This window comes from Rhinolophus ferrumequinum, chromosome 2, assembly GCF_004115265.2.
Source record: "Rhinolophus ferrumequinum isolate MPI-CBG mRhiFer1 chromosome 2, mRhiFer1_v1.p, whole genome shotgun sequence".
NCBI lineage: Eukaryota > Metazoa > Chordata > Mammalia > Chiroptera > Rhinolophidae > Rhinolophus > Rhinolophus ferrumequinum.
This window is the reverse complement of record NC_046285.1, coordinates 84,280,147-84,304,922: the sequence shown is the minus strand read 5'-3', so window position 1 is coordinate 84,304,922 and position 24,776 is coordinate 84,280,147. Positions and strand designations below refer to the sequence as shown.

The window sequence follows — 24,776 nt, the reverse complement described above, 5'->3', positions numbered from 1 at the left end:
CGACCCTAACAGTCTATTAAAAGGTATTTTAAGCAGGGGAGCAAGGCTATCGGATCTGTGTTTTAAGACCACCCGAACGCTGAGAGGAGACTGGCTGTCTGCGGTAGAGATATGCGCTCATACTCACGTATTTCGCAAATCCTACTCTGCCTGCATTTTCGTTTCTACACGGGACAACCCCCCGGGGCCCAGGGCTTCACAAATTGCATCCCGGCAGGGATCCCACGCTCGTTCCCACGCTGTGCTCCCAGCAACCACCGAGCGCACCGGTAACTCGCCCGCCGCCGCTGTCGCCGCAGCCTCCGGCCTGCATCGTCAGGCTTGGAACCCCACAGCTCGGCACCCAGCCCAGGTGTACTTGTCTGTTTTAAACAGAGGCCGGGCCGGATCAAAGGCACGCCGGGGCTGAAAGGCACTGGCTGGCGGCTGTATTCGACAGAGGCGGGCCTGGGCGGGGCCAAGGCTGAGGGCGGGGCCGCGCTTGGGGGCGGAGCCGACGCCTCAGTCCGCATCTGAGCTCTCCAGAGCTCCCGCCACCGCGCTTGGGTCCGGAACCCGGGCCACCCACGGGGCGGTGGGCGCACCTTGGCCCCTGGCTCTGCAAAGCCCGGAAGGTAGGTCTGCCTAGGATCCGGGCAGTTTGATCGCGAGGGAACCAACGACAGGGGCAGGCAGCTGGATGGCGGCGGAGAGAGCGTCCGCGGCGAGTTTCCCAAGAAAGCTAAACTTGTCCGAAGTTTACTGTGCATCAGCTTGCACCCGGCGAATTGGTGGCGGGCTTTTTCCGTGCGGGTGGTCTTTGGGCGCGGGAGAGACAAGTAGGTAATTGGATTAATCTGCTTGGGAGCAGCCCAGATTTCTGTTCCGGATTGCGCAGAGTGGTGGGCGCAGTTTTTGCCCGAGAAAGGGAGGGTAAATGGCACGCAGTTGTGTCCCGCTCAGCAACCGGGTGATCGCCGAGCTCGAGCGCGCGAGTCTGCACGGCGTGCCCGGTTGTCTGGAGTCAAAGTTCTGTGATTTCTTTCCTCTTTAGGCAAGACTACCTGGGGGCTGTTCCTCGTGGGGCTGACCCCCGAGGCCCCGCTATGGACGGCGAGAGTGAAGTGAATTTTTCTAGCAACAGTTTAACCCCTTTGTGGCGGAGGCGGTCAACCCCTCAGCCCCAGCTGCTGGGCCGGAGCAAGCCGAGACCTCAGTCTTACCAGAGCCCCAGCGGGTTGCTGATCACGGATTTCCCGGTGGAGGACCGAGAGCCGCTCCCCTCGGCTCAGACTCCCGCCCAGGTCCCCACCACCTCGAATGGCAGGACGTTCCAGAGGAGTCCCCTGCTTCTGTGCGTCCATCCGAGGGTCGTGGCCAATGGGAGAACGGTCTCCCCAGAGTACAGGGCAGTCTCTCCTCGGCTCCGACGGCCCAAGTCACCCCAGGCCCCCAAAGCAGCGTTGGGCGGCTCCCCGAAATCCCCAGCGAATGGAACGGTGACCTCATCTGCGCCGCAGCCGGAGGCGCTGCGCCCCCCGCGGACTCCTAATTCATCCGCCCCCTGCAGCCCGGGGGACCCGACTAGATTGACTGCCAGCCCCCTGCCTTCGCCGCCTGCAAATGGGTTTACCCCTAATACCGACTCCACAGGCTCCCGTTTGCAATCCGACCAGCCAGCGAAGGACTCTGAGCGGGGACCCTCGAGACCCTCCCCTGCGCCCCAGAAAAGGTCTGTGGAACAAAAACTTCCCCTCCAAAGGCTGCCCTCACAGGAGAACGAGTTCCTGGAGAATCATTCAGTGGTTTTGAGCACAAACAGCCCCGCTGCCCTCAAAGTGGGGAAGCAACAGATTATTCCGAAGAGCCTGGCCTCGGAAATTAAACTAAGTAAAAACAACAGTCAGAATGTGGAGCCCCACAAGAGACTCCTGAAGGTGCGCAGCATGGTGGAGGGCCTCGGAGCGCCTCTGGGCCCCGCAGAGGACGAGAGCGAGGCAGAGAACGACGGAGACAGCCCGGGGTCTCTGCGGAGAGGCTTGCGGTCCACGTCCTATCGCAGAGCGGTGGTCAGTGGTGTTGATTTTGACAGTCCTACCACCTCGAAGAAGAAGAACAGAATGTCCCAGCCGGTTCTGAAAGTAGTGATGGAAGACAAAGAGAAGTTTTCCAGCCTGGGAAGGATAAAGGTAAGAGTGAGCAGGAGTGTGGCATGTCACCCAGGTATTCACTAAGTCCAAAGTGAAGAGGTTGGGAGTGGGGAGGAGGAACACAGAGGAAACCAGAAGTTATATTCTCTTTTAATTCTGTTGTTTGTTGATAAAACCTGTGCACATGTATGTGTTGGCCATTCTGTAGTTGGCAGGCACAGCCCAAGTTAATGCAGCTTTGTGGGAGCAAGGGAACCTCTTATTATTCTTTTAACTTTCTAAGATCAGGCAAAAATGTGGGGAACAAATGAGGGAAAAAACAGCAGAGTAAGTATCTGGCTGTGTGAGTCCTGAACAGTTTTAATACAGGTAGCTGAAAAGGGGGTGGAGAGCAGGCATGGATTTGCACTCCTGACTCTGGTCAGGCTGTCTGGTGCTTGTTTAGAGGTGTCAGTCAGTGGTTGCTGATTCATCACAGCTGATACAGGAAAATACTGATGTCCTTTGAGCCCACTGATTATTTTAATTATTTACATTAATTATTTAATTATTGAGTTTTTTTTTTTTGAGTGGTGACCATGTACTAAATACCTGAGGCAAAAATGTGAATTTAAATCAGGTGCCAGAATCACAAGACACAAGAGGCACTAATAATTTGTCATCTTTGTTACTTGTTTCTGTCAACATAGCCTTTGGTTGTATTTTATTCCCGTTTTTGCCCATTTGTCCTTCAGCGCATTTAACAAGTTGGTAGCTCAAAATGTCAGGTTCCAGTAAACTGTGTGGTATTGCTGCTCCCTGATAAAGGCCTAGGAGTTGCACTTGTTAAAATATTGCCAAATATGACATTAAGAGGTAGGGAAAACTAGAGAAGGATATTTTGGAATGTGCATGCGCTGCCTTGTCCAGAAATAAAATGGATCTCAGCAAAAGGACAGAAATTCATTTTGGCAGCCACATCTTTTCTTGATTAATTGGAGAACTGGAACCAGTCTATATAAATGTCGCATATGTAATTCACAAGCAAGCGTGTTTTATTTTAGATCCTATGGCCTTAGAGAAATTACATAACATTCTATGTTTGCTTTTTTTTTTTCCCCTCAACTGCAAGTATAGCAAAGTTCAATTTAAGAGTGATAGTGAATCATGAGTAGTGAAATGAGCTGAACTGCTTGCTGGTCATTTGAGGATTCTCAAAACTGTTTTGACAGGGTGTGAGCGACATTGTACATTTTATTTCACTGTTTTAGTGAATTGTAGTAGTCATATGAGTGAACCACTCCAAGGTGGATTTGCTGTATGCTTTGGGAAATCTAATGAATGGAACAATAAAAGAAGTACTTTTTAAAAAAATAGTTGTATTTTCTATTTGGCTCATTCACACATAGTTTGCTTTGCTTTTTCCTTTTTTGCTTTTCTTGTTTCTTAGAAAAAAATGCTGAAAGGACAAGGACCATTTGATGGGGAAGGTAAGTGTTTGATTTTCCAGACTTTTATTGCTGTTTCAATGTGGAATATCAATTATACGTTGAAATCCAACCGCAGTTACAAAAACACTTAAGATGAGAAGAATGTCCTGCTTCTTCCCAAAATTATACAGCACAAAGCACTGCACTAAGATAAATTTTTATCTAGCAATACCAGCAGTGAATAAAACTAGTGGCTTTCTTTGTAAGTTGATAACTGTCAGCCCAATATCCTGAGATTTTTAATTCTCTACTTTTTAAATTCTTCTCTACTCTGCCTCCGTCTCTACCTCCCTTCCCTCCCCACCCCCCCCCCCCCAAATGGAAAAAGTAAGAACCAGTTCTAGCTCTTTAGTTCTGAGTTGGGCATTTAGATCTCAAGTCATTTTTCCTTAGATCATATTTCCTTTAACATAATACTCTTTTCCCCATTTTAGTATATCATTTCTGACTTCCTATTTTCCTTATCAAGTTTCAATTTAGGGGAAATCTAACTCTTCTGGCCCCAGAAACACATGCTTAAGAATTTGTAACCCATATAGTATTTTTGTTAAGGGTCTCAGAAACAAAAGCAGCTTCAACCAGGTGTTCAATCCCTAATCAGATTAGTGGGCTTTGTGTAAATAGATGGGTCAAGTGTCAGCCAGCTGGAAGAGCATGAAGGGAGCAGCGGCCCCAGCTGCAGCCCTTGTAGGGCTGGTGGAGTTTGGTAGTGGTGAGGGTAGTTCCTTTCTGTCATGCTTTGAAATACTAACATTTTCCAACCATTAAAGTATAATGAAGAAGGGTGTGCCTCTCTATAAGTAAATCTAATGTGAAATCACCCAGAGTTCATAAAATATATAACCTCCATGCTTATAAATAATTTCCCCATGTGATTCTTATAAATATCATTCCCATTAGAGCATTTAAACATGACCAGTTGATAAAAATTTTTTCGTCACACCAATCTTAGGAAACTATTCTCTGTGGAGAAGAAACCCAGATGCATTGCAGTATTGTTGTAGCTGATTTGGCTAAATTTATCTCCCTGATTTTACAGTTGAGGAAACTGGAAACTCTGAGAGCTTTAGTACCTGTCCACTGTCACACAGCCAGCACTGGGACAGATGTGATGTTTAGTCCAGTTTGCTTCCTCTTGTACCACTTTCTAACCATGAAGTGATCAGAGCATCGACCTAATATCTATTTAGAGAGATGGTTTGCATCTTCTGGAATTTGACATTGATTCTGGGGCCTTTGCCTCAAGGGTTAAAAATGTTGAGCATTTTTTAAGTTAGAGGACACATCACCCCCAGACTAGATCACACCCTTCTTTATAACTAGTTTTATGTTGTTTGCTTTTATAAGGAGCTGTTTCTGTTCAACCTCTCATCTCTTTTCAAATATGATGACCTAGAAATTCTTTTTCCCATAGACGTACACGAGGAATGCAGGATTCTTACAGTTAATGACTAACAAGTTTGTAACTTAGGAAGCCGAGTGATAGAATGGTTAGAATCTGTGAAGTGGGATCTGGGTCCCTATCCTACTGCTCTATTCCTCTGTTGAGTGATACTGAGCAAGCATCTTAAGCTCACTGAGCCTCGATCTCATCATGTGTGAAGTGAGGCTGACAATATACTGCCAGTGTTGTTGTGGGAATGAAGGAGGAATCGTTTCAGTAATGTATGCATGTGTTTTGTGCCAACCGCTGAGTACTTTAAAGGGCACTAGAGGTAGGGGAAACAGTCTTTTCCCCTCACAATCTGCTCTCCATATGCAGAACAGAGAACAATAAGATCTTACAGAGACCCCAGTATTCCTTTATCACACTGCACGTGGAGCATACAGTAGTTGAGAGAAAAGGCAGATATTTACTTGCTTCGGTAGACGGGAAAGGGGTTTCAAACTCAGTGTGTCCCAAACCAAACTGCTAATCTTCCCCACGAAAGCTCAGTCTCTTCTGGTGTTCCCCTCTCCTACTTTCCAGCTGTGGGGCCAGCAGGTCTAGGAAGCACCCTTACTACCTCCCTCTCTGTGACTCCATGTCCCGGCCGCTCCCAATCCTTTCTAAGTCACATCACCCAAGCTCCATTATCTTTCATTGACCACTTCAGTGGCATCCTCAGTGGTAACCGATGTCTCCTAAGGAGCCCATGTTTTGCTCCTCTAATCTAATCAAACCTTTCTTTTCGGTGGATTGCCATTGCAATCAGGACAGAATCGTCTCTCTACAATGTGAAAGAAACTCATTCCTTTGGTACTCTGGACAAAATTCAGTTAACATTGGCTGCAAAGCTCTGTTTGATTTGGACTGTCTGGCTCATCTCCCTAAACTCATCTAGCACCCATTGTCCTCTGTTCACCCCTGCTCAGGCACCTTGCCGTGCCTTTGTTCTTCTAAGGTTCTGCATTTCCATTTGCCTCAGGGCTTTTGCATATGCTTTTTCCTTTAGCTTTGTTTCTTGCCGCTTTCGCTTCTTAGGTTTTCATTATTGACACGCCTCTGACGCCCAGACTAGATCACACCCTGCTGACAGTCTGTTCTCAGAGCATCTGTATATAAATCTTCCAGTGTGTAGTTATGTATTTGTGTGATATTATTGTGTCCTCACCACTACAATGGCTTGCCTTCTTACTCAGAGCAGAAACCAAAGTCCTTTCAATGGCATTGAGGCAAGGCCCTACGTGATCTGCCCTCTATTCATCCCTAATCTCCATCTCCTATACTTTCTCCCCTCCCTCATCCTATTTCAGCCACACAGGCCTCCTTGCTGATCCTTGTACATACAGACATACCAAGCAGAGTCCTGCCCCAAGGCCTTTGTACTTGCTGTTCCCTCTGATGGGATGTTCTTTCCCCAGTACAGGTGACTTGCTTCCTTACCTCTTTCAGGTCTTTGCTTAAATGTCACCTTAATGAAGCCTTCTTCAACTACCCTGTTTAAAATCTACATGTCTCCCTTGTAACATCCCCCTTCTTTACCTGTTTTTTTTTTTCTTCCATGACACTTATCAGCATCTCTCATACTACGTAAGTGATTTATTGTCACTCTCCCCTCATTCCGATGTCAGCTCTAGGACGGTTCAGATTTTTATCTTTTTTGTTTATTGTACCCCTAGTGCCTAGCAGTTGTTGGCATCTAGTTGGAATTTTCTCAGTATCAGTTGAATGAATAAATGAATGAGTGACTATTTTTCTCATTAACTTTTTAGTTCATGAGGGCACAAGAAGTGTCTTTTATTTTCTGTTTACTCCCAGCCCTTGGCACATTGTAGATTTATAATAAATGTTAAACAGATAAATGAATGGTGATGGACCTTGAAGGCAAGGTAGGGTGTGAATTCCGTTTAACCTAAAAAACAGTGATTTAACAGGTGTGATTATCCTTCATGGGGGGGTGGTGGACAGAGACATGGAAATTTTGTTCAGTTGTCATTTCACGTATGGTCCCTTCCCCTTCCCCTATGTATGAATTTGGGTCAGAGCTGTGTGAATGAGAAAATTACTTTTTGGTTATTGGAATTCTCTTCAGTGACAAAATGCATTTGTCTCTTTGTTTATTAAGCTGGCAACCAAACGTTCTATAAACACTGATGTTTGTTTAGAACAGATAGCATAATGATGGGGGCGGGGGGCAATTAATGACATGTAGCGTTTGTTTTTCTTGCAGAAAATGCTGTCCTATATCAGAACTACAAAGAAAAGGCCCTTGACATTGACTCTGATGAAGAATCGGAGCCCAAAGAACCGAAGTCAGACGAAAAAATCGTGATTCACCATAAGCCGCTGAGATCTGCATGGAGCCAGCTCTCTGCAGTGAGTTTACCTTCTTTTCTATCTGCAGGCGTGAAAAAACCAAGTTATGGAAATTATGCGAGGATGTGGTTTTAATTTTTTTCTGCCGGTGATTCTGTAACCCTAAGGAGTCAGACTCTTCTTCGATTGTGAAATGTTTCTTGAAAATCTGCAGACACCAGTGAGAATATGAAGTTTGACACTTCTGATAAGGAAAATTAGGTTTTGATAAAATAAAGTGCCTTGAGACTGATGGATTCTGGAAACTCTTTTTATTCGGTATCTTTCCTTCTTTTTTTATGCAGTGTATATGTAGTGGTAACAATAAATCCTGAACTTGATCATAATTGTGGCTGGATATACTCCTACATATGTGTGTGTAAGCATGTGTATGTCTCTATGCACAGTGGGCTGCTTATTACAGTTCTTCTTTGGAAATTTCATTTGATGTAGACACATTTATATTTTCTTGAAGTTGATTAATGAATGGCATTCTGTTCCATCTTTCTCTGTGCATCTTTTGTGTGCGAACGTCTGACACTTATTTTTGCACTGATGAGTAATTTCTTCTCTCTGCATCAAATATCTTTGGTTTTTAGCCATAATTTCTTTTCCTCCTGGCTTAACAGATGTCACAGTCTGATGCTTCGTTTACTTGCCATGAGTTTGGGCACAGCATTTGTGAGCATCTGATGCATTACCAAGTAGAAAGGAATTCCCACGGCTGGCTTAGATGGTGGGAGCATTGCATCAAGAAACAAGCCAGTACACCTCAGTGAGTCCTTAGGCAAGATAGGAAGAGAGGTGATTCCCTCTGAAGCTGAAATGAGCGTTGTTCAGAGTCAGGAATCGCATGTATTTAGGGAGCCCACCAGTATGAGAAAAGGAGTTGTATGTGTTGGAGCTCAGAAATAGGACCATGGAAATGGCGTATTTGATGGTGGGATAACTTCCAGTTCAGGCTCTTCCCGTCTTCTACCCCGTATTGGAATTCAGAATTCTGGACACCGGGCCCTTTCTCCCTGTCTCCCTCCCACCCCCTAATTTTGTTCTAAGGAGGATCTATTAATTTCCAGTGCCGCCAAGGTGTGGCACCCTTAGTATTATGCCACAGATTAAAATGCCTCCAGGGACAGGACAACTAGTGAGAATCAATGCTGTTGGTGAGTGGGGGTCGCCGGGACAGAGGGGGTGGCTGATGAGGACAGGGGTGAATAGGCCTTATAGAAATTGAGCAGCTGCCACGTAGCTCACACCAGCCCAGTGTTGCCAAATCTTCTGATATTTATGATAGAAAAAGGAATACAGAAATCCAGGCTTTTACAAGGATTATCCTAATTCCAGATTTAAAAAAAAATATTGTGTGAGCCCAACAAAATATCTGTGGGCCAGACTTGGCCCCTATGCTCACTCTTTTTCAATTTCTGTGGTAGTTCTGTGATTTTTGCATGCGGTGAGGTGGTAACACCCCTCTACAGAACTGGCATGTTGGTAGCCATGTACCCTAATCTAATGACATGATATGCACCTATCAAAGCAGATACTTGGGACAAGTGGGGACAAGGCCCATAGAGGCAGTGTGGGCTCCGAACGGCTATCATTCCATCGTTGGTATGGACCATCCAGTAGTGAATCCTCGAGAAGGAGGCTGTGGATTTTTGAGTTCTCTTTCTGCAGAGCAACTGCATTTGTTAGCGCAAGCCGGAATCCTGCAGTTTTTCTCTGAACATTAAACAGACATGTGTCACTCATACTCTGATCCAACTTAGCTTTAGTACGAACGATCAGGCTGCCATATTTACGCCTCCTGGAGTTTTCATTTAGGTTAAGAAGTGCACATTAAAATAATGCTGCAGCCTTCAGTACAACTTTAAGTATGGGCATGCGTTTTATTTGGCAAAACGTAAATGTACCGATGTGCCTTTTGGTAATAGGATTGGTATCAAAAGACTAGTGATCAAATATAAAACTATAAAGTGGGTTCTGACTTTAGTGTGTGTTATCTTAGATCTGAGTTGTTCCCAGGAGGCATTTGTATATTTATAGTGTTGCTTGGCAAGCACATTTAATCACAGCGGTGTGATTGGACTTTGGCACCAGCATGCATTTTCTTTGTGCCTTTTGTGTCTCCTTTTCACGTTTAAAACATTTTACTTTGATTTTTTTTATTATATAGTACTTCAAACATGCAGAAGAATTGAAAAAACATGTACGTGTACTAGATTTCCAGGTACCCGCCGCCCACACTGAACAAATATTAACGTTTAAACATATTTACTTCAGCCCTCTATTTTTTAGGCATATCCAGGTAACCACCCTCCTCTCCAGTCCTTTTCTCCTATCCTCCTCCCCAGGGGTAATCACTGTCCTGAAGCTCTCTTCCGTCCTTCCCACGTGGGTTTTCTGTCCACCAAAAAGATGCAAGTGACTCTGGACTTTACAAAAGTAAATATTTTAACAATGAAAAGAGCTATTACTTTTTTAGACGCCTAGCAGTTGGTATGTCCAGGTTGGGGCACAGAGAACGGGCTTCATGAATTATGAATGATGTCAGGATGTTTTTCATAAAGGATCGGCACCTCCATTTCTTTGTCTGACCTCATGCGCTGGTCCTTCCTTGTAAAGGGGCTTCAGAGTTTGGGGCAGGTCTTGGAAAAGTTCTGTTTTTTATATATTTTTGACGACATCTTTCCATGCTTAACTTTTAATATACCACATTAGTAGGGTAGCCCCTATTTAATCTTGCATATATCATTTTAACACAGATCTCTGCTTTAAGTAAGGCCTTGATCTCAGGAAGAAAGTGGGACAGGGTTTTTTTGGCAAATGGTTAGGTCTCAAGCATCTACCTTGACTTTCTACTTGGGAGGTGTGTGTGTGAATATTAGCTGCTCTTGGTTCTGTTATTTTCTACAAATTTTTATCTTTGTTGCAAGCACGTGCCTACCTCAGGATGATGCAACTTTTCTTATCAGTTGACTGTAAGAAACATTCTGCATGCAAAAGACTTTAGAAGTGCGGCAATTAACAGTCATTTATGGTTGTTCCATAAGGTCTTTAAGACTAGACTGTAATGTCATTTGTTTTAGTGTGTTTGCTTATGATAACTCTCCTTTGGTTTCATCGGACAAGCACACAAGTGACAGGTGGCTCTCCATTTACAGCATTGGGGACAGACTTAGTAGTGTTGTGGTCATCTAGGAATGAGGGAGAATTAGAACTGTTGAAGAGAGCCCTTTAATGGGACTTGCGTAGAATAATGAAAGTTTAGACTGCCACAGACTTCTCTGGTTGGATTCCAGTGAATGAATGAATGGTGAATGGATTGAGCAGTGGGGCTTTGCCAGCAGGCTGTCCATGGAGAGACAGCCTGTTCTCTCCTGGAGAGGGCGGATGTTCTCTGTAGCAGGGAACACGACCTAAGCTCCTAATTTTGTAAGATGCAGATAGGCTGACTTTCTTCATTTAATTCTCGGAGTATATTTATCTATTCTTAATTGGAACTACAGGATTTCTTCATTTCAGGGAGTATAACTTTGTGCTGTTCTTTAGGCATTGAGAAACACTAGTATATGAGAAATGATTTCAAGGATCAAGGTCTCTGTTTTGAGTTGCTCATAATGGAAAGGATATGAGGTTTTGAACTTGAAAAGCTGTTTTTTGTTTTTTTTTGTTTTTTTTGACCTTTGGAGATTTGTGCCAGAGACAAGAAACCTGCCACACACAGGTGAATCTCCCTGCCACTCACCTAAAATAGCAGGGTATTAAGCCAAGAGTTCTTGGATCTCTGGGTAAAACGTATGGGTTTGAAGAAAAGTACTGATTGTGTTATTATCTGGGATAGAATACTAAGTACTTGTTATAGGTAGTGCCAAGTGTGTAGCGGCTGAGTCCCGGATGCAAAATTAGCTTCAGGTTTTCCCTAAGCTTCCTCCTTTAATGGGATCCCAGAAGTATTTGAGTATTACAGAAAATAAAAGATAGATCTTGACTGGAGTCCTTTGGCTTGTTATCCTGACTCCCCCCACCCCCGCCCCGCCCCCCATAACAAACTGTGCATATACTGAAAAATGACTGTTGTGAAACAGGGTTTGTTTTGTTAAGTTCAGTGACAGCACCAAAGCCACACTCACCAGCCGTGCCCTGACCCCACTTATTCACCATGGGGTGTGTTTGTATAATTTCTATCACCTTGACACGCCAGGTGCTTCTGAAAAGAGTGTTCAGGCTCCAGAGGCAAAAACAAGCACGCTGGCAAACTTTCCACTGAATTCAACACCTAATATAGTCATCTCTACTGTACTCTTCATTTGTATTTGCTGACCTGTGGCTTTATCAGTAACATTCAATATTTTGAATATTTCCTCAGTTTGCTCAACAGTTTTAAACTCTTTAGTCAGGGACTGGTTATTATATTTTTATCAAAGTATTTCTTCAGCTGCCCTTAGTGTGGCTAACAGTGTAATAGGAGACCTAGAATTAGGATCTCAGTCTCTTGAGTGCTAGGCTCACCTCTTAAGGCACATATAGCTTGCCTCTGGATGACTTTCTGGAATTGCCAACACGAGAAAGGACAATTTGAAAAATGGCACTTTTGTTATGAATATAATTTCGTTCAGTTGATAATATAACAGACACTGGAGTCTTAGGAGTTCTCCTGATGGGACTTATTCTTTTAGAATTTATACTGTTTATTGTGAAAGGCATACTATTTTTCTAGTAAAAATCAGAGCTAAACAGATGTAATAAATTTATATATCATTTTGTTTGCAGAAATGCTTAATGCATTTAAAGGTCATAGACAATTTCATTCTTTTCCCTTAAATTTTCGTACTTTTCTGGAATAATTTTCAGTTGTCCAGTGACTTGCTGCTTAAGATAATCTCTTCAGTGTATAATTTTCCATTTGTTTTTGTACCACAATAGTCATAAAATTATTTTTTACCTTGGATGGTGATTAGGCCCCATTAAATGCCTCCCTTGAACAGTTCTAATTCTCCCCTATTCCTAGATGACCACAACACTGCAGTTAAACCTGTCCCCAAGGCTGTAAATATTTATCTTTTGTGTTTAAAAAATAGAGAAACATTCTCATTTTTTCATGTCTGGCTTAGTTTTAGTTCTCATAGTGTAAACAGTTAGTTAGAGCTTTAGACACGTACCCGTCCACACTTTTAAGTTGAACAGTAGAATCTCCTGGAATGTTTGCTTCACTATAAGCAGAAACAGAAATTCACGTGCCTAGACCTGAGACCACAACCAGAGACCTTATTGCAGCTACAAGGGCTGCAGCTGGGGGCCTTCTGAGCCTGGGCCAGGACGGGGCTCGGTATGATTTTGCCATTTTAGTACAATTAGATTATTATAATGTTCTCTTAACATCTCTGAAAATTAATTTTGACTTCCATGAGCAGCACTAACATGTTCTCCATGTGAAAAGGAGTTTAAACATTTCAGATAAGACTAAAGTCTTTTTTGATATATTTGCAATCCCAATCTTTCCCGTTTTCAATTGGTAACACCATTCTCAAAATCCACGTGTATACATTTAAGGGAAAAAATAAAGATTATATGTGTGTACATAAGTGATACGCTGTACAGATTTTATAACTCACTTTTTTTTCTGAATGAAGTGTCTTCCAGATCATTTCATGTCTATATATGATGATCTTCAGTGTTCTTTTTAACTGCTGCCTTATTCTATAGGATGGATGGATGTTTCGCCAGCGTTCCTTCTGGTGGGGGGTTATACATGCTTTGAGACTCTAATCAAAGCTATGAGCCAAGGAACTTCTCCTTAGAAAAATGCACACATAAGTATACATGTAAATATTTGATTATAATTTTTGTTTTTTTCATTTCAGTTTGAAGGCATTGTTTTTTCTTGACTTTCCAAATACTGGGAGCACCTTATTGTAGCTCTCCATGTGTGTATTGAATACAGTTTCCATGTTGTTCATATCACATTTAGAAATTTTTCTTTTTCTGAATTATAGCAATATTGGAACTTGGACTATCGAACCCCTTGTGAAAACTATATACCTTAGATTGAGAAAAAAAAAACACACACACAAATAAACCCCAAAAAACTACTGTGGTTGGAACTGAGCAATTAAAGGACAATTGAGTGGTAGATATGCAAATATCTATGTTATTGGTTGTCCTGAGAGAACAATGGGATGTGAAAGTGTGGGGGTGTGTGCACCAGGCCCTGAGGGGAGGCAGAGAAAAGAGACAGGTGCTCCAAGAAAGTGGGAAGAAATGAGCATAGGGAGATTTAAATTTTGTTGACATAAGTACAAAAGGAAGACATTTCAGTCAGAAACCTAGACATGGGCCTTAGAGAAGAGGGTCTTATTTCATTGAGAGAAAGTCAATGAGAGCCATTCTTTTATTCCTCTAGTCTCTACACCGTGTCCTCCCCTGTTCTAGACACTAGAGGTGGAACAAAAACAGACCTTGCTTTCATGTCCTTACAGACACCCTGAAGGGCAAGACAGCATCAAATAATCCCATAAATCAATGCAGAATTACAGCTGTGTTGATGCCTTGAAGGACATATTTGTGCTGCTCTGAGATCCTAAGGGGAGGGCACCGGAATGGGCAAGGTGCTGTCAGTCGAGGGAAGGTGGCAAAGGAGGTGACAACAGCTGCCCTCTGAAGCGTGTCCAGATAGGTGTCTGGGCAAAGGTGGGATGGGGGTTGCGGGGCCAGGATGGAGGTGTCCCAGGCACAGAAAATGTCATGCACGTGGACCCTTTGGGGTGATGGGGGTTAAGAGGAGTTAAAACAAAGTTGGTCCAATGGAGCTTCTTGATCTATTAGGTTGGTGCAAAAGTAATTGTGATTTTTGCAATTCTTTTTTAACCCTTTGAACTGCAGTTACTTTTGCATCCACCTAGTACTTTGTGAGCTCCTCCTCATTCCTCTGATCTCTAAACCTTGGAGGGTCCCTGTGCTCCGTCCTTGTGCCTCTTATCTTTGCACTCACTTGGTGATCTCATCCAATCTGTGGCCTGAAATACATAATAGGCTTTGATGACGTTCAAGTTTCTATCCCTAGGTGGGACCTTCCCTTGAATTTCCGACAAGTATATCCAACTTCTCTTGTGATGTCTCACTGGCATCTGAAGGCTAACCTGTCCAAAACGTTACTTCTGGTCACTCCCTTCTCTTCCACCCAAACCTGCTTCCTCCACAGTATCTTTTTTTTTCTGTTTCTCAGCAGATAATAACTCCATTTTTCCAGTTGCAGAATCCAAAACTTGGGAACTCTTCCTCACTCTTCTCTTTCCCCTATAACCTACTTCCAATTTGGTGCAAAGCCTGTCACCTTTACCTTCAGAACCAGAGCCACTCTGCTGCTGTCTTCCTGTCCAACACAGAGGTGGGTTACCCCCATTGCTTCCCAGCTCACCTGCCCTCATCTACCTGTGTCCCTTTTAGTCACTTCTCCCTATAGCAACTATATAGTCATGTTTTAGATCTGTGAGCCCCTTAGAATGTCCCGAGGTACTGTTTATTTGTTCTGAACCCTCAAGTGATGCCTCCTCCATTCAGAGTAAAAGGCCAGGCCTTCCAGTGGCCAGTGAGGCTGTGTGATCTGGCTTCCTGGTTACCTTTCTGGACGCATCTGTTTCTCCATCTTACTCGTTCCTCAGTCACACTAATGGTCCTCAAATACTAAGTGAACTCTGTCTCAGGGCCTTTGCATCCGCTATCTCCTAGCTTACAATAGCTCTTCTTTCAGAGAGCCACATGGCTTTCTCCCTAACACCCCCTTAACCTGTCTTATCCTCGCCGTGATACCTACCCCTCGCCGTGATACCTACCCCTCTAACATACCGTGTGATTTACTTTTTTTGTTAATTTTTTTTTGTTATTCCCACTGGAATAAAAGCTACATGAAGACAGAGATTTTTGTCCATTTTGTTTCCTGCTATATTCTTAGCATATGAAATAGTGCCTGACTTATAGTAGCCTTGCAGTAAATAATTTGATGAATTTATGAAGGAAGGCATGAATGGATGAATGAATGAATGAATGAATGCAAAACCTAATCCCATAAGTGAAAATAACGAAGTTACTCAGCAATGAAAACACCCAGGAAGCTTCTTATTTAGGGGCCATTTGGAGGCTGTTTTTAATTTTTATTTTAAAAGAAACATTCTTGATGGTTGTGTGGCTACACCCTGGATTTAATAAAAGTCTTTGAAACATCAGGGAACTTGTCATATTCAAAGGTTAAAACTATGTTAGCCCATGGTAGGTATCTGCACACTATGAAATCAAATTAAATTGTAGCCTCATTCCCCACTTGGGGTTTCTTTTGGAGATGTGGATGGGTGCCTTCAAGAATAATAGCAGTCGGTAGAAATACAGTGTCATTAGGTAAAAGGAGAGAAGACTCAATTACTCTGAGGAGTTCTCAATAACTGGGGAAAGGCTCTATACCACTGAACTTTGGATTGTGCAAATCATCCATCAGATTCTTATATTTGCCCTCTTGACCTTAGGTGTCCCCTGTGGTGTCCCGTCCCTGAGTCCAGTGATGGGACTATTTCTAAGGGCCACATCCACACAGTGGTTTTTCTCCAGATTATTGGAGACGTCGTCACCATCAAAATTCCTATTGGATCTTTAGCTATGGAAGAAGTGCTTAAAAATTTGTTTCTTAAATTGTGTCGATTTATCCAGGGTACTTGATTTTCTACATGATTAGTCTGTACTCTAATGTCTTAAGGTTATTATGGTATTTATTATCTGTACATCTGTTGAGATAAGGGCTATAGAGCCAGTGGACAGCTACTGCAGAAGGAAGTGCTGTTGACAGGGAAAGGAAATTGCAGATTATTCTCCCCTGTGGTGTCGGAGATAAACTCTGCCACTCCTCCAACCACAGGAACACAAAGGTGGAATAGTTTCCATTTTGGGTGGCCGGAAACCCTGCTTCTGGTAGTGATGTACAAAGGAATATGGTTGTTGTCTGCTCAGCTGAGCCATGGGGAGCCCTTATATCCACCTGGGTTCAAGGTCTCAATGTGAGCAGGCAGTGAAGTGGTTGACTTGCAGGATAGCCGTAGTTTTGGGACCTGCCATTGGGTCATCGTGATATTAATTTGTTTACGTGCAGTTAAGTTATTGACCAAAAATTTGCAGAGACCTTACTGTACACCAAGGACTGTATTCGGTCATTTCACTACAGTTTATGTCGTCCGTGTGACAGTACCATGAGGGCAAGTGCTGTTTCTCTATGTACATTATATCAAAGTAGCTGAGACTCTGAGATGTTAAATATGGTTGCTCGCCTACTCTTTTCATAGGGGTCCTGAGATTACCTGGAACAGCCTCTCAAGTTTCCCCAAATAAGGGCTACATGTGCCTAGGACTCTGGAAGAGCAGGAGCCATATTTCCCTCTGATACTTGGTCAATATCATGACTCAGTACTGTCTTCCTGTTGGCTCTCTTTTTCTCATGGATTGACTTATTTTTCTTCTTTACTATGCCTGTCTTTTCTCCTTAGAGCTCTGCATACTCAGACTTTCTGAGTTCTCATAACTTATACTTGAGGTTACCTAGCATGGTCCTACTCCATCTCATGTTATCCTTTCAGTTTCCATATATAACTACCCACTTTCTTGAGAGAGAACCCTATTGGATCATATTGGCTCAATCCCCACCCCCCACCAATAGGTTACTTTATTGTCATTTGGCCAAGTGCCTAACTAGCTCTATTCTAATCAGCTTTGGCCTCCATGATGCACTATGATATGAAATGTGGCGACTTTGGGCTACTTCTTTCTTGGAAGTTTTGAGTAGAACAGCTTTTCTTGCAGGGGTCTATGGGAGTGTTAAGCAACATGGCTGATATATCTAATGTAAATTTACACTTGGTGGAGTTGACATTGTAGCTGTGGTCTGTATCAGTGGCCTAACGTAATGAGACATACATTTTAGCTTGTAACCCCGGATGTGTGCATGTGTGCGATTGTGTGTGTGTGTGTGTGTGACCTCAAAATTCATTTGTACATCGTAATGAATGGGCAAACAAAACAAACCTAAAACCCAGGACCTGTACGTATTGCAGGAACTTAGAAGCTGGTTTAAAAGACAGTAGAAATGAAATGTCTAAATTAGTTTTTGAAAGAATGTAGGACAAAAATGTCAAAATGAATGATGCAGAAATCACAGAGAATAGTGAAGGTCAGAAAATTTCTCTCTAGAAAGAATGATCAAAACTGTAATAGATTGGCTACATGGAAAGAAGAACAGGACATAGAAGCCCTCGACGAAGAAAATACGGCTTGACTGAAGTTTGATACGTAGGTAAATGGAAGAATAATGCTGGTTCTGTGCCTGTTTCTCAGCTCTCTTCCACGCAATCAGGTAATTCCTGTCCAGTGAAACCACTGCATGTGTCGTAAATCCCACGTAAAACATGAGTTTACTTTATTACTCGGTCTTTTGGAACAGGTTTTGCTCAGGTTAGATTTTTATTGCAACTCTAAGAAACTAACTTCAATGTCAGTGGAAGTTACTGTTTTGGAGTTGGTCATTCCGGTCCATCTACCACTTTGCAAAACTAACAACAATAAAATAGCAACGGAGGTGTCGGCACCACCTTTACAAACAGGTGTTCTCTTCTGCCAGAAGAGCCACTCAGACCTGCTCTGTCTTTGTCAACCCCTGCTTGACTCACGGCTTCACTGTGTGTCTGTGATGTCATGCTCAGTTATGCCCCTCTGCCCTCTCCCACCTGCACACCTGCCTGTCATCACTCATTTTCAACACTGCTGCATAAGCCGCTGCTTATTTGGGCTTGACTGAAATCTTCCTTTCTCATTGCCCTCTTTACCTTCGTTCCTTTCTTTCTTTCATCTGCTAATGGTCACCTCTCATTTCTCTAGCTTTCCTTGGGGGCAACGACAAAGGAAAGCAGGCATTGTTGGCATCCTTAAAAATTCCCTTAGTCCGCCCTACTTTTTTTTGTTTTTTGAGAGAGGGACTTTGAAACATATTTTAGCTTTAATTAAAAATGATGCTTTAATGACAAAGCCAAGGCCCGTGTATTATAGAAAAATCAGAAAGTGCCAATAGAAAGAGAGAAGAAAATGAAAAGTAGTTAAAATCCCTCCTCCCCACTATTGACATTTTGATGTATGACTTTTCAGACCATTTTTTAAAAGTGTACACAGAATTTTTATTTTCTTTTAAGCAAAATAATAATAATAATAATAATAATAATAAGATTGTCTTATTACCCATATTTTCCCCTTAACAATGTTCTAAATACCTTTTCATGTCATTAAGCCTGCTGTTTTGGAACCCATTGGTTTATCTCTTAACATCACTGTGAATGATTTTCCACATCATTAAACTATCTTCCACAGCAGCCTTTTGAAAGCCTGTACTGTATTTCACCACATCGGTAGGTATTTGGTTCTTTTAACCAATCCCCATTGTTAGTCATTGGTTCGTTCCTAATTTTTCAATTTAAAGATTCAAAGTGTACAGCTGATTCACTTCTTTAAAACAGTTATATTTGAATTCTCCTTAAGAGAATTAAACGTAATGGTTCAGACCGAAATCTGCTCTGATTTTACCTTCGTTACGAAGCCCTTCTGCTGTTAACCACTGATATTCTGGTCTGCTCCTCAATGTTTCGTTAAACATTCCACTTTGTAAAACTGCTCATCTTTTATTAAACAATTTTGTGAAGTTGCCCTTTTCTACTAAAACCAGGTTCCCTTTCATCCTTTCTTCTGTGTCACCAGCTTTTCATGTATTTTCTACTTTACTTTTCCTTCTAAATTGTTGATAGATAAAGGAAAACAGCATCTCTTGCCCATCTAGGAGATAGAGAATGCGTAAGTTTGGGTCTAGGCTCAGTAGCCCACAGGGGAATGAAGGCAAGTAAGAGCCACAAGCCACAGAGAGGAACTTGTGTAGTGGGAGAAATGTCAGGACCAAGCAGTGAGTTAAATTGCCAGGCTGCCCCCGCTGACAGCTTAGCTTTCAATACAGCAGAAGTGGATTCACTACATCTCCAGGGAGAGAGGTGGTTTCCAGGGCATCCAGAGGGAGGATCTTATGTAGTCAGGGAAGAGTAGCTGCAGATCACAGCTCTGAGAAATTCAAAAGTGTTGCAGAGTGCTGTGGGTGGTTGAGAACCAGCCTCTGAGGGTAAGGAGACAGGCCTGGGTTTGAATCCCAGCTTTGCTCCTTATTAGGGCTAATGACTTAACTTTTCTATGATCCTGTTTTTTATTTGTAAAATATGCATAGTGCTACCCTCCTTTGCAGGGTTGTTATAAAGTTTCGAAGTTCTCATGTTCTGGTGCATGGCAAGCAATTGATAGCATGGCAGTTTGAGAAATCAGAGTGGTTACCGAGCAGAACTCTGAATCCGGAAATGGCAAGCTAGGGGTAAGGAGCAGGCGAGGGCTGGCTGCAGTGAAGTAATGCTCGCTTATCCCCTAAATCATACAAAGTGTCACAGTTTATTCATGTACCTTTAATTAGCTACCTGTTTGTGGTTTGTACTCTCAGCCTCATATCTGTATTGAAATAATTTGGTTTCATTCAGGAATCCTGGCTCTGTCTTAGAGGATGACGCAGCAAGCAGCCCGTGGAGGAGAGGCAGAAGCCTCAAGCCCTGGCCTGCTTATCAGAGTTTGCCATCATTTTCCTACATCTGAGGTTCCCTGGAGGGGGGGAGGGGAGAACTGAGAGTGCTTGCTGTTTCTTGAGACGTAAGAATTTTGGTGAGGATTAAGATTAGCAGCAGTAGATCAGAGAGGAGATCGGTTTTTTGAACAAATGAATTAGGAAGTCCCTGGCACTTCCCTGGGCACATTTTCAAATTAAGCATATGATTTTATTGAATGAACCATTGTCTTCTACCTCTTATTTAACGACAAAAAAGTAGTGTTCTATCTGCTTACCCACCCCTCCCTAAAAATATGACACTCCCCACCTTGACCTTATTTATGAGATCTTTGGTTTCACAGATCTCTGGCCCTTTGAGATGGTAGGGTGATACCTTAGGGCCTTTCTTCGTGGACAGGGTGGGGCTGGAGAGAGCCCATGGGGCTGGTTACAGAGAACATGATTTCTGGACCTGGCAGATTTTTTTCAGTTGAGGAACTTCAAACATACTCTCAAAGCTGCTGTCCCCATGTTATTTACGGTGAAGGAACTCTAGGTCGTTTGTAATTCAGAGGCCATTTGGGTTGTGTTAAGTCTGTAGAAAGGACCTGAGAGTGATTGTGTCCTGTGGTGTAATTTTGCTTTACAATTCATTCCCTTCCCACATGAGCTTTTAAGCATGGAAGCCGGTGAATAGGGAATCACCAAGAGGCGTGAATAACCAGCAGGTTTTCAGCAAGTGGGTAAACTGGCAAAGTATAAAGGTCTTAGCTCACTTGGGTATGCAGTGTACGTTAGTGCTTTATGGAGCCCCGGTGATCTTGGCTTATAAAAATCCAAATCTAATTTTTAACTGGCTACATTTCCAAGTCTTTTTGTTCAGTCTTTTGGGGCCCTTCCATTCTGGTTTCCCTGGCTGGTGGGTAAAAATAGAAGGAATGTGTACCTATCTTATCAACAAACAATGTCAAGTCTGGGAGGGCCAGAGAACATATCCCTATTTGTTTCATAGAAAATGATGCTCTGGTCAGCCAAGAGACTGGTGTTTTTAATCTTGGCTTTCTCCACAGATGCAGGATTTGCCCTATCCTGTAGATGGGCCTTGTATCAATGGCAATATTGGGGCTCTATGTGGGCCTTCGAAAACTTGGCGCATACCCTGTTCTAGTCAATGGAGTCAAAGGCCAAGGAATATTACACAAAGTTTATGGATTTCCTGACACAATTCTCTGAAAGGTGAAGCTGCCTGTGACTGTGGGGAGTGCAGGAATGGGACCTCTGCCTAAAGCCTGCTGTTCCTTCATAGGATAGTCATCTGAGAATATCAGATTTGCAAGTTACCGAGAAGAAAACCAGCATGAATTTCAGATGGAGTATCTAATAATTAACTTTTGGGCCTACACTTTAGGGAGTTAGCCCTTTTATAAATTTCAAAAACTATATTTTGGGTCCAACTAAACAATACTGTTTCCCCGAAAATAAGACCGTCAGTTCTAATGCGCCTTTTGAACCAAAGATATAAGACCTGGTCTTATATTATATTACACTATATTATATTACATTACATTACATAAGACCTGGTATTATATTATATTAATTATATTACATTATATTATATTATATTATACTGGGTCTTATATTTATTTTTTGCTCCAAAAGATGCTTTAGAACTGATGGTCCAGCTAGGTCTAATTTTCGGGGAAACACTGTAGCATAATCCATGCATGGAGTATCTTGTACTGTTCTTTGTTGTCAGCCATTTATTAATTTCTGTCTCATTTGGATATGGGATATATATCAGTTAACGAGCTCATGGTTGAAGAATTTAAATGCAAATTACAGCAGTAAAAATATAATATAATTGCAAGTTTAAAACTATTATAACATTACTGAGTTCTCTGCATTTGCTGTCTGGACAAGCCACATATATATGTTCATATTTTTTAACTGATGTCAGAGCTGTAGTCTTGGACTACAGTTTTGTTGTTTTATTTGAATTAATTTTTGTCTACTTACAGTGTTGAAGATACTGACATGCATTCATACTTTCTCCTTGGAGTCTAGAAACTGCTGTGGCAAGTTTTGAACAGTTTTGTGAATTGGTTAGATTATATAAAATCAAGAACCCCAAACTGAGTCCAGTTCCTAGTGTTTCATTAAACTACTTTCGCAATTCTACTTATTGATGACATACTTAAACAAAAAATTTAGGCCAGGCTGAGATAGTGAGGAATAAGAAAGATCTGGCAAGGTCAGAAGAGACTTTTAAAGGAGTGTTGTTGCTTCAACTGTCTAAGTGTTGCCATTTGTATTCAGCCAGTGCTACCAATAGGAAATATATATTTTAAAAATAAAGTGAGCCTGCACAATTTTATTTTTTTTAAATTTTAGATAGCGCAATAGGAATCAGTTTTCGAAGCTAATATAGTATTTTTTTGTATTTTCTACGTATGGAAACAAGGGGAGCATTTGAAGAAATGTGATAAACGTAATATTTTAGATTCTCTTAGCAAAAACATGCAAACTGCAGAAAGCATGTAAGATTTTAAACTATAGGTACAAATATATGCTTTATACACACATTTTTTTTTTCTTTTTATGCAAAAAAATTCTGGGCCTTCCAGTGATTTTACTTAAGTTTGCTGATAAGGTCACTGTTTTTTAAATCAGAAAATTTCCAGAGGTATTTACTGTTAAAAACTTGGCACCCATTCTTTCTCCTTCTTTCCTTCCTATTCCTCCCTCCCTCTTTCCTTTCTTGTTTTTATCTGCTTGATCCTTGCTCCTGTTTTCCTTCTCCAATTTTGTCTTCTCTGCTTTCTGCCAGTCTTTGTGGGGCCCTCTTTGTATATCACTCTCTCCCCCTTCCTCTGGTTTCATTTCTCCAAACTCCTTAGTCTCTGCAATCTTGCCTACTCTTGACCTCCTTATTACCTGCAGGTACCTGCTCTCAGCTGCTACTCAATTTAGAGTTGAACGTGGAAGGAGGGCTCAGGTGGATAACATGAGTCCCCTTGGCTCTAGAGGAAGAACCTGTCCAGCCTGCCCTGTGCAGGTATGGAGGGGCTGAGAGAGAAGGACAGGCTTTGGGGCAGTGGTCTGGCAGCCAGTCAGGAGGAAATGGTTTCTCATAACTCCCCAGAGCAAACTGGGGAGTTAGGAAGGCTCCCCGCATGTGTTATACTTTAGTTTTTTTATGATCCAATAATGATTCCTAGAATTTTTTTTTTTTCTTCTGTAACGGGCTACTGGTTTCTTACTGATGGCTTTTTGGTTAAAGGAATATTTTATCTTTTTTTTTGTATTAGTATTAGTGAAAGATAAAATTCTATGCATTAATACTTTGCCTTTTTAAAAACTACCTTCTCTTCCCCTTCAAAAGACCAAGTCCTTTTGCTAGGGATTTTTTTTTCTCCTTTGCAATCTGATGAAGTACTCTTAATCCCTCAGTAAACTAGTTGTCATCTGTATAGGTCTCTACGCCCACATGGTTCATTCTTTTCCATGTAAGATTTCCGGGTCTGAACTCATTAGTAGTTTTGGATGGAGATGCCAGTGGTGTGGAAATTCTTGCTGATGACCTCACCTGCAGAGATTGTGGGCATGGTGCCTGGATATCGATCTGCCAGGACTTTGTGTCAAGCAGGAAATACTGTGAAATTCCTGCTCAGGGTTAACCAAACGGGAGCAGCTCTGAACAGTTTCATTCTTCTGGCCAGTCTCCTCCCTTATTAAAATGTATGAAGGAGCCTTTTTAGCCATGAATTCTTGCTGACAGGCTGACCCAGGGTCAGGACGGTGGGTAAAGCTAAGAACATTCCATGATATGGGAGGATGAAAAAAGACATATGGAAACTTGATACTGACCTGGCATTAGAAAGGGATTTAGTGGTGATTGCCCAACCCTAGAAATGGGTTGCCTTTCATAGAGGGCAGGGGGAGGGGAGCCCTAGCGCATTTAATATCATAATTACGAGCGTGAGCCCTGGAGTTGGACAAGCATGGATGCAAGTCCTGGCCTTGCTATCTACTAGCTGCGCGATCTTGGGTCTTAAGCCTAAATTGTTATCCTCATCTGTGAAATTAGGACAAGAATAGCATCGGCTTTCTAGAGTTTTTATGAGGGTTCCATGGGAAAATGGATATAAGTGCTTAGCACATTTCCCGGCAGACAGTTAATGTTTAGTAGATGACTGCTGATTTTACCACTGATTTGGGCTCTATCTATTTTTGTACTGCTTTCTAACTTTTCCCAAAAATTAAATTAGTGACAGTAACGTGTAATTGTCTTTGTTTCCATGACAGCACGATATAGAGAACTGTTCACCGTGGTCTTCACACTAGGGTATGCATCACACCTCTGGAATCCACGAAGCCTCATGCATTCCTGAGAGGTGGACAGGAATAGTTTTAAGGCTGCCATTTTCCGGATCCTCCACGCCTAGTTATTCTCCTTCCTAAAACTGAGAATGAATCTTGCAATGCAAGTGTTACACCGTATCTTTTTTCCAACTTCCCCTTTCACAATTGCCCTTTTGCCATTTTACTAAAGAAAGGCGTCTCTCTTGCCCATCTCAAAGCTTATTGTAGGGTTCATTGCCCGGAAGTGTCAAGCCACTGGGGCACAAGATAAAAGGTAGTCATTTTGAAATATTGTTTTCAATGACGCCTCCTTTAATTAAGCCACCATAACCTAACCCCCATCTTACTAAGCGTTGCATTCTCAGTAATGTTTTATGCTTAAGGGATTA

General features: G+C 42.4%; 1 protein-coding gene across 2 annotated transcripts in view; it reads left to right on the top strand.

Annotated features, from left to right (window-relative positions):
* Nucleotides 1-484: 484 nt before the first annotated feature.
* The window catches only part of ARHGEF26 (Rho guanine nucleotide exchange factor 26), a 117,499-nt gene continuing 93,207 nt past the window's right edge, over nt 485-24,776 (top strand). The window contains exons 1-4 of one of the 2 annotated variants that reach the window (XM_033131354.1): nt 485-614; nt 1,034-2,168; nt 3,559-3,598; nt 7,252-7,397. In XM_033131354.1, coding sequence (XP_032987245.1) covers nt 1,086-2,168; nt 3,559-3,598; nt 7,252-7,397 — 1,269 coding nt within the window. In that variant the 5' untranslated portion in view covers nt 485-614; nt 1,034-1,085. Of the gene's footprint in view, nt 615-673; nt 819-1,033; nt 2,169-3,558; nt 3,599-7,251; nt 7,398-24,776 lie in introns of those variants that run through there. The other variant, XM_033131363.1, reaches the window with a different exon arrangement.